Below are 10,070 nucleotides of genomic sequence, written 5' to 3' on the forward strand. Positions count from 1 at the left end.
GGGGAGGCCTGGCACTATCATAGTGCGTCTGAAGAATCTGTTCGGAGAATTCAAGTCAAGGTGGAGATTTGTTGAATGCCTTGAATCGGACCCGCTACAAACAGAAAGGACGGGGGAAACCCTATTCTGTAATATATATATAGACGCTATGGGAAACCCTATTCTGTAATTCTGTTTTTGCCTCTCCATAATAAAACTGCTCCCTCTCTTTCCGTGGACGTAGCCAATTTATTGGTGAACCACGTAAATCTGTTGTCTTGTTTTTGCGTTTATATTTTCTCGTATTATCTCAAATTCCGCACAACAGAAAACATTACCCAAGTCATTTGGAACTCATTGATGAAAATCATTTTGAAAAACAATTAAATATTAGTCCAAATCACCATTTCACTAAATTCATAGGTTCTTAAAGAAAACCCCAAACTAATCATTTCAAAACCTAGATATGAACACTTAAATTTATAAATAACAATGTGTATATAAATAAAGATTTAAGATTAGAAATCGTTATCCAAACATTTGTATCAAAAACCTTGTTCAAAATCGCCACAACAAAGATCTCAAAACTAAAATATGGTGAAACAGAGTTGAAACCACAATTTTTAGAAGATATTTTGTCCAGGGATCCTCCGCAAACACGGACCCCTGTTCGCCAATGTGGATGGATAGCTCCTAAAATAGCTCCGCTAACACACCCCTACCTCCACGAACACTGAGGTCAGCACACATTAATCCCCCACGAACCGACCAATACTTCACAAATGTGGGGGCCCAGTACACTATTCTATGCGAATGCGGTCACAAGCTCCGCGAACGTGAAGAGTTGATACCAGCAACACATATGAGAAAATCAACCAACACAAAATCCTCCAAATGGATACTCGATAAGAACCATGTACACATAATTCATATATGCAAATTCAATATACTCGATATTTAGGACCTATCAAAACCATAGAAATACGAATCAGAGGTACCGTTGACCCAGAACTCGTGAAAGTCACAAGAAATGAACATAATACCTAAAAAGGACAAATCAAGTTCAGTACCTCTACAGATTCAATCATCACCACACCTAGGCCTGAAATCATCCCTCCGAGTCCAAAGAACTCTCAAAATACCGATTAGAGTATCCAAACCCCAAATGTTGACAAAAGTCAATCCAAAGGTTAAAATTTCATAAATATCCAACTTAGGTTCAAAATCCTCAAACAACTCCGAGTATAAAATCAACAACTCTCATAGACCAAATTCCATAGTTTCGGACTAATGGAATCGACGGAATTTCATTCTCACACTCAAAACTTTAAAAGACATAAAAAATCACTTTTTAACAACTTTAATCTTTTGAACTCAGAACTTACGAAAGCCCACAACTTTCTACCTAAAGTTTCGAAACAACTTTCACAACTTAATGAGAAATAACTCGAGGTCAATATCGGGAGGGAAAAATAGTAAACTATCAAAAATGACCAACTGGCCATTACATTCACTTGGGATCAACAATAATGTCCAAGTGTCGATCATGTCCGATGTGTAGGCTCATAGCATGACACAAACTTTCTTCCATAATTTTTATAACATATATACGTCTCACTAATCAAATTTTATTCTCAAGTAACCCATAACCTGCCTCAGTGCCAGACTACTGTCTTATTAAAAATACAACAAACATAAGTTTAAACTCATGGTTTCGAAAGTACAAGGGGTTCAATACTAAGAACATAAACGATTGAGTTCACCTAAAAGTGTTCAAGAAAATTTAATACATCAATTAATGTAGTACAAAACCCTTGGCTAGCTACTTTAACATTAGATAAGCTCTTCCATCAATAGGTGACAAGTTCCTGTATCATATAATACGTTTATTAATAGTATCCTTTGCATAAACAGAAATTATATAACTATTGTTTTTCAATCTTAGCTAACTAATTTAAAAAAATTAAAAAAACAAACAGAAAGTAATAGTATTTACATTTACATGTATATATCTCCAAGTTTTAAAGCAATTTGAGGCTATATAGTTTCGTCCAATATGAGAGCTCTTAAATCATCATCTGTTATATTCTGAAAGATAGATGTAGAGAAAGATAAATATGTAAGAAAACAAACATATAAACAACAACAATATATACCAATGTAATTTCATAAATGAAATCTATGGAGGATAGGATCGTCTAAACGAGTTTAGGGGCCTAAAATAAAACTTCACAAAGAGGCCTTTATAACATACGCAGTTTAATCCTATACATGGGGTTGGAGAGGTTGGATATAAGCGAAAATTAGGAATTAAGAATGTAAACATGAATGTAAAGTTTCAAATAATAAAAAATATAATATAAGGTTAGAATAATAAATCTTGACTCAAAATTTTGATAAGTTTATATAATGGTATTAAAACAGTATTGTGCTGAATTTGATAGGTTGATATAATGATATTAATATAGTATTGATTAGTTTTATGTTTCAAATTTGAAGAAGACACCAAAAAATAAATTTGATCTGTTTATGAACACACAACAATAGATTTTGCATAATGTGGAAGGTTTGACTGTTTGAGATGCTTTAAAATATTCAATTATGAGAAATAAAAACAATGAAATGAAAATAAGAAAACTATATATAAGAATTTTGGTTCATGATAATCGTCAGAATATGAATGAGACAACAATACGGATAGTCAGATAGAAATGATGGTACGATTAACTAACACTATTCCATTTCTCAATTGATCCCTATATAAGGTAGAAAATTATTATATTTTTTATCAATTTTTTTCCTATATATATATAGAGAGAGAAAGTAGAGACCCCAAAATAAATCGAAGCCCCAAGCAATTGCTTCAGTAATCTTATTATCAAGACAACCCTAATAAAGAATAAAATATAAGCAGATCTTGTTTCTACTTTCGTGAAGTAGAAAAGTTATTTTTGACATATACTTAGTTTGTCAAAAAACAAAAGAATTAAAAGTATGAAAATAAGAAAACATGACAACAATATAGGAAGAAGCAAAGCGAATGTGAGCAATAGATAATAATGCATATAAAAAAAACAATTTGGTACCTAAATAATACTATTAGTAATGAGAAGCATAGTCGAGGCCGTCTTTTTTCCTCTCCCATATACATAATACGATAATACTCTTAATTTTTTTTCTTTTAAGTAAGGGTGTAATAGAAAGGAAAATGTTTTTCCAGAAAAATCTTCTTACAAAACAAGTGAAATTTTAATTTATAAATATATTTCGTAATATATCTATTTTTAACTTGAGACTAGAAAATACTCGGGGGGGGGGGGGGTTGGGGATGGCTAGGGTAGGGATAGCAAAAAATATTTTTCTGGGCACCAACACACCCCTAAGTATCATCAATAAAACAAAATTGAGTGTTCCACTATAAGAACATCAACAATTTAATTCACCTTTTTCCCCTCAGCCAATGACTTGAACCGCCAAAAGAGGTCCCCAAGTTGCTTTTCCTCAAAACTATATCCAAGCTATGACAAAATAAAATGAGTGTTGTTAATGCACATTTATATATAATAATATCATAATTTAGTTTATTGAAATCTTAGTATATGTACTATACCTCAAGCATTTTATTTTTTAATGCATGACGTCCACTGCACAAATAATATTAGCCATATTATTGCAATTCTACCTTCTAAATAGTAAAAATGTTTTGAAAGCTTTTATCAAAGTCCAATATATGCAAGTCTGCACTATAACATGTTTTAACTTCTATCCACGACTTTTACATGATATTTGTTTTAGAAAAGAAAACCAAAAATCTATTGAGTTGTACCGACAACAACAAATTCAATGGAATTTCTTAAGTAGAGTCTGTAGAAGGAAGAAGGTACACAGACCTTATTCCTATCTCGTAGAGATAGAGAGATTAATTTCGATAGACTATTGATTCAAGTAAAGCATTTCAAAGCAATTTGAAAAGAGAGTGCAAAAATGAAAGCAATAAGAACAATGCAATAAAGCGAAAAGAATAGTAATAACAATAGTGCATCGTACCGATATCAAAAAATCAAAACTATTGAGACGGTTTCAAAAAATGTAATTTGGGTCATATAAAATTAACAAAAAAAATAAGGAAAAGTAACAGAAATTTCACTTTTAAGTTCTCTTATTGTACCTATTAGTTTTATAAATTTCCAGAATTTTTCATTTTCGCGCATCAGATTAATGTATCAGCGCATCAGATTAATATATCTCACGCATCATATCAATGTATCAGCACATCAGATTAATGTATCTCGCGCATCAGATTATTGTATCGCGTATAAAATGTACATCAGTTCATATATAAAATGTAATGTATTTTATTTAACAATTAATTAATTTCGAGCATCAGATTAATGTATCAACGATATTGTATAAGTTTGAGGGATTTCTATAATTATAAATTTATAAGGGACAAATAATAATTTGTCTTAAGAGTATGTGATTTCTATCATTTGCCCAAAAATATCATGATATAAATAATTGATCGAACTGAATCACAACGTTATTATAATCAATGCGTACCTGAGTTTTCCTAATTTAATACCATGTTTAGTAGCACGAATAAATCCAACATCTTCAGCAGATATAAATTCATATGTTCCTCTGTTCTTTAACATTCCATCCTAAATTAAATATATAGAACAACACACATAAAAAAATAGAATAAATTCAAATACCTTTTTAATTAGTTTAATAGGCTTTACACACATAGTTTTCTATGCTTTTTTTATTTTTACAACTAAATTCTTAAGATATTTAAATTGGGCGCAAAAATACCACATGTTCTTATTTAATTTGTCATTTTGTTGTGTCATCCATAATTTTATAATATACATTTTAAAATTTTGGCCAATTCTTATAACTCACCTTGGATTCATCTTTATTTCTTAGTCTATCTGTTCAAACTCAGACTTTCTAGACTTTGATTCCTCGTTTTGTAAATAAATATGTCATATTAGGATCAGAGGCGGATTCAGAATTTTCATTCAGGGTGTTTGAAAAATAAAAGTATGAATGTGTAAATAAGCCAACAAAAGTTTTTCAAGGAATGTCACAAATAGTTTCAAAGGAACTTTTCACTAGACTATCTCATTTTTCTTGTCATCAAGGGGGTTTAAAATATATATATTCACATAAATACAGAAATTTTACCGTATATATACGATATAAATTTTTACCGAGAGTGGGTTCGGGTGAACCCCTTGGATTAAGTATGGGTCCGCCCCTGATTAGGATAGGGTCGACTCAACAACATTAGGGCATAAAGTGAAATTTAAGAAAGGATCTCTAATGTTTAATTTTTTTCATCATATATACTTTTATTTAAAATCTAATTTTCTAGCTATTTTAAATGCAAAGTCATTAGGTATTATTTTATTATCAATTTGTTTTAAAATTTTCTTTTTCAAATGATTATATAGCTAATTCATTCGATCTTTTTTAAGACATTGTTAATCTTAAAGAAGATTTAGAGCCCATTTAGATTGTCTTAAAAGTCTGTGAAACTTACTTTTAAATCAATTTTTTTACTTTTGGAAGTGTTTCACATATAAAAATTAACTTGAACCAAGTTTAAAATGATTTAAAATAAGTTATGAAGTGTTTAACTAGATAAAAGATGACTTAAAATAAGTCAGAAACAAAAAGTAGGTCTCCCCTTACTTTTTATTTTTGGCATAATACATTAAATGTATCCTTTAACTTGGCTTCAAATCACATTTTTGCTCTTCAACTTTGGATGTGCACAAATAGACACTTAAACTTGTATAAAGTTGAACAAATAAACACATATTTCCTACATGTCATCCTTCATGTCATTTTTTGTCCTACGTGGTGTCTTACGTGTATTGTGCCATGTAGGACTCATGTGTTGATTTATTTAAAAGTTGGACAGTTAAAGTGCATGTTTATGTATTATGAAAGTTCGAGACCAAAGTTAAAATTTGAAGTCAAGTTTAGAGTCCAATATATGTATTATGCCTTTAGTTTTTGACTTAACAGTCATTTCAGTTTGACTTTTTTTATTTTTGACTAAAAAACTATCTTTTTTAGACAATCCAAACGGGCTCTAGATCAATTTTAATTCGAAAAAACTTCTTTCAGCTGAGGCAAGGTTACATGAACTGTTAATTATTCTATAAGTAATGTATATTTGGAAAATAATCAATTTTTTTTATTTGATTGAGTATTTTCATTAGATCATTATCTTATACTAGCTAGTATTATTTCCCTGAACACTTTTAATTCAAAAAATAAATGTAAACCATCAATATCAGAATAACTATTACGTGTTAAAGAAAGTTCAACATTAAGACAATATTTTTAAAATTCTCATCATCTAGTGATCTCAATATTTTATCACTAAATAAAAAATCAAAAATATTTTCATATGCTTCAATTGATTCAAATCTATTTTGAAGTGAATAAATTGTTTAATCTACTCTAAGTATATAAACAATCAACTCTAAAAGATTCTTCTTAAGGGAATTTGTGATTTTGTTCTCATCAAATTGTTTCTTATAAAATTCAAATTTATTTCCACTTCATATGTAATTTCCTAGTAGAAACCATAATACTCTTAGTACATATAATTTTGTTTTTAAAAGTAACACATATAAATAATAATTTTTTAAAAAAATAGGACCCAAATATTGAATTGAAAAATATAGTATTCACTAAATAAAATTGACCTGATGAATTCCACTTTCATGAGAAAAAGCATTAGCGCCAACAATGGCCTTATTTGGCTGCAACTTAAGCCCACTATACTCCTCTACCTGAATATACATAACAACAACATTATTATATTCATAATTAATTTTAACCACTAAAATACTATATATATACATACCATGTTGCTTGTTGTGAATATATATTTTGTATTAATCCCAGTATAGACACCACCTAGTACTTCCCCTCCACGATATTTTATGGTCATTACTATCTATACAAAATAGAAATAACAATAATATAAATTAGCTAGGATTAACAATTTATTATATATAAATAATAATGAATAATTTTTACATATAACAAAAATAAAAATTATATATGTATGTTATATATATATATAGTTTGCTATGGAGCTTTTGATTTATATAATTCGCTACATCATCTAATTTTATACAAATTGTTCAGATTTGTATTTGAGCCTGATTGGATTGGCTTTCGGCTTATGACTTATAAGCCAAAAGTTACAGGTTATTTTTGTTATTTTGGCTTTAAAATAAGTGCTTCTAAGCATTTTTTTTTACATTACCCAAAAACTTCAAAACTGCTTAAAAATTATTTTGACTTAAAAACACATAAAATAAGTCAATCCAAATAAGCATTAAATTCATTTATATATTGTAATTGTAGAATAAGATTTGTATTTGCATAAATATAAGTGTATAGGACGAAAATATATGTATTTATATTTGTATACACTTTTCTCTCGTTTTTATATAAACACAAACACATTTTATAGATTTTATACTAAAATATAAAAAAAATAACTAATTGTATACCAAATCACATGGCAAAAAAAATTATTTAATGCAAATTATAATTAAATTAGAATAAATTATGGATATAACATTAAAGGTTATTCTCTCTCACCTCTTCTAGAGAAGCATTTCCAGCTCTTTCACCAATACCATTGATGGTTACATCTACTTGTCTTACGCCTGCACAAATTCCCTAAATTCCATCAAAGTATCAGAGTCAAACTAACGATATGTATTTTTAATAGTCCTATTGCATTTTTCAAAAGTTAATTTGATTAATTTTCAAAATACATTATTTTAGTTAAAATTTTTATCATTTGACTCTAAAAAAAGAAAACCATAATAATTAAAAGTGGACGAAGGGTATAGTTAAAAGCTAATAAATACATACAGCTAATGTGTTGGCAGTAGCAAGTCCAAGATCATTGTGACAATGTACTGCAAGGACCACATTTTGGATTCCTAGGGTGTTGGCTTTTATGTCAACAATTAGTTGTGCAAATTCATTTGGTAAATTGCATCCAACAGTATCAGCCACACAAATGCATGTTGCTCCAGCTTTGATAACTTCTTCAATAATATGGTAAACAAACTCCTTATCAGATCTGACAAAAAATAATAATAAGTAGATATATATATATACACCATATGGTAAAAATATAAATATTACAAACCTTGTAGCATCTTCCAAGCTAAACCTAACATGCTCGAACCCAAGACTTGTTGCATAAGCCACCATGCTCCTTGCTCTCTCCACAACTTCTTCTCTACTCATATTCAATTTATACTTCATATGCATATCACTTGTCGCGATAAACATATGAATCATCGGTGTCTTTGCATACTTCAAACTCTCCCAAGCTCTATCGATATCTTCCTTAGTAGATCTCGCCAAACCACAGATCATCGGTACATATCCCTCTTCATCTATGTTATTACCTGTTTAGACATAGTATAATTAGAAATATTTCACTATAATATATGTATGTATGTATGTATGCATATATATATATATATATATATATATATATATATATATATATATATATATATATATATATATATATATATATGTATGTATGTATGTATCCTAGATACACATGAATCACACTAGATACATGTATCTAGAATAATTTGCATGTACCTGGGATACAAATACATGGAAGAGTGGCGAGGAAGATTTGTCACAGATACATGTGAAATATAATAGTAGTATTAAAATTTGAAATTATAAGATGGAGATATAATTCAAGATTACCAATTTTCTGTGCTACCAACTTTACAAGGTCAAACTCAGCATGGGAGGCAGCTGGAAAACCAACCTCAATAACATCAACACCAAGCTTAGCTAGCTGACATGCAATTTTCATTTTTTGTTTAGCAGTCATGGATGCACCCGGGGCCTGTTCTCCGTCACGAAGCGTCGTATCGAAAATCGTGACGTAGTTAGGGTCAGATAATTTGCCTCGTTGAATATTTGAGCAACGGATATCATAGGAGGATTGAAAATTCCTTTTGATTGGAGGCACACTATTGTTTTTAGAATGTAATGAAATGTAATTGCCAAAGGAATAATTTGCACAGAGAGAAGTCATTTTTTCACTAGAGTTGTCTATGTGTTTGGCTAAGATGGAATAAGCGTTAAAATGGAATAAGGGTAAGATAAACTATATATAAAGTGTCAAAAATGAAAAATTGGGACAAGTTTGAGGAGTTATATGCGTTTGACCAAATTTTTAATAGAGTTGTGTTTGGTGTGAAAGATAGAGTGGGCAAGGTAGGCAATTATTTATGAGTAGTGGACTATGGTTAGAAAAACAAATACATAATATAGATTTGATGGAAGAATCATGCATGATTATTAAGCATGAAAATATGACGTTTGGGATTTGATGGAAGAATCATGCATGATTATTAAGCATGAAAATATGACGTTTGGGTGAATAAATATAAAGGGCAAATACAAAAACATATATCTAAACTTGTTGGGTTTTTTTCCTCAGGTACCTTAACTATGTTATTTTCCGATTGAATCATTGAACACCCATAATTTGTTCCTTTTAAACACTGTTAGCTAATGCAGAACCAGATTTTGTGAGGGGTATTGACACAGGATACATATGTTGTTTCAGAACTCATTAGCCCAATTGATTGTGATACTGTTCGAGAATACTTATGTTTTACTTCAAGTCATTTAAACACATCAGAAAACAAATGAGACTAACACACTATTTGTCTTTATTCATGCACATATTATTAATAAAATTATTTATGTTTTATCATCTTTTTAGAATTGTGCAAAGCACAAACAAATTTACTAATGTAAAATACAGTTTAAATTCATAGTAGTTACCCAATTATATAAAAGTCAAGACGTTGAAATATAGAAGTGTTGCCTTGTTCCTTTGCTCTTGAGAATAGGAAAAAGAAATTAGGAATTAGAATCATGGCAACTAAAACTAATAGAATGAAAATGTCATATGATTTTAGAAAGTTTTTGGCCAAAATATATGTTATAACTTATATGTATTTTAGAATATTTTTATTCTTAGACGCATTAAAGAA

General features: G+C 29.5%; 1 protein-coding gene across 4 annotated transcripts; it reads right to left on the reverse strand.

Moving 5' to 3' along the window:
* Positions 1 to 1,592: 1,592 nt before the first annotated feature.
* On the reverse strand, positions 1,593 to 9,167 carry LOC101252796 (2-isopropylmalate synthase A-like). Of its 4 annotated transcripts, none has more exons than XM_026032268.2 (11): positions 8,764 to 9,167; positions 8,180 to 8,444; positions 7,897 to 8,110; positions 7,618 to 7,698; positions 6,869 to 6,961; positions 6,708 to 6,794; positions 4,540 to 4,640; positions 3,590 to 3,623; positions 3,423 to 3,497; positions 1,976 to 2,067; positions 1,641 to 1,847 (listed from the first exon to the last, which is right to left on the reverse strand). In XM_026032268.2, the coding sequence occupies exons 1-10, from the start codon at positions 9,098 to 9,100 to the stop codon at positions 2,017 to 2,019; spliced, it is 1,338 nt and encodes a 445-aa protein (XP_025888053.1). In that variant the 5' UTR covers positions 9,101 to 9,167; the 3' UTR covers positions 1,641 to 1,847; positions 1,976 to 2,016. The 4 variants fall into 4 exon arrangements, 2 of the variants coding, with proteins under 2 accessions (XP_025888053.1, NP_001306258.1); NM_001319329.1 differs by having other exon boundaries at positions 1,712 to 1,847; positions 1,982 to 2,067; positions 8,764 to 9,157; XR_011210952.1 differs by lacking the exon at positions 3,590 to 3,623 and having other exon boundaries at positions 1,593 to 1,847; positions 1,982 to 2,067; positions 8,764 to 9,166.
* Between the last annotated feature and the right edge of the window lie 903 nt (positions 9,168 to 10,070).

The sequence above is a fragment of the Solanum lycopersicum genome, chromosome 8 (genome assembly GCF_036512215.1).
Source record: "Solanum lycopersicum chromosome 8, SLM_r2.1".
In the NCBI taxonomy this organism is placed as follows: domain Eukaryota; kingdom Viridiplantae; phylum Streptophyta; class Magnoliopsida; order Solanales; family Solanaceae; genus Solanum; species Solanum lycopersicum.

Bases quoted from the DNA above. Each gene is read 5' to 3' on its own strand.
- LOC101252796 (XM_026032268.2), bottom strand. From the start codon at position 9,100: ATGACTTCTCTCTGTGCAAATTATTCCTTTGGCAATTACATTTCATTA. The intron at 8,111-8,179 runs GTTTGTAATATT...ATTTTTTGTCAG, and splicing joins AGCTTGGAAGATGCTACAAG to ATCTGATAAGGAGTTTGTTT. The intron at 6,962-7,617 runs GTGAGAGAGAAT...TATTTTGTATAG, and splicing joins GAAATGCTTCTCTAGAAGAG to ATAGTAATGACCATAAAATA.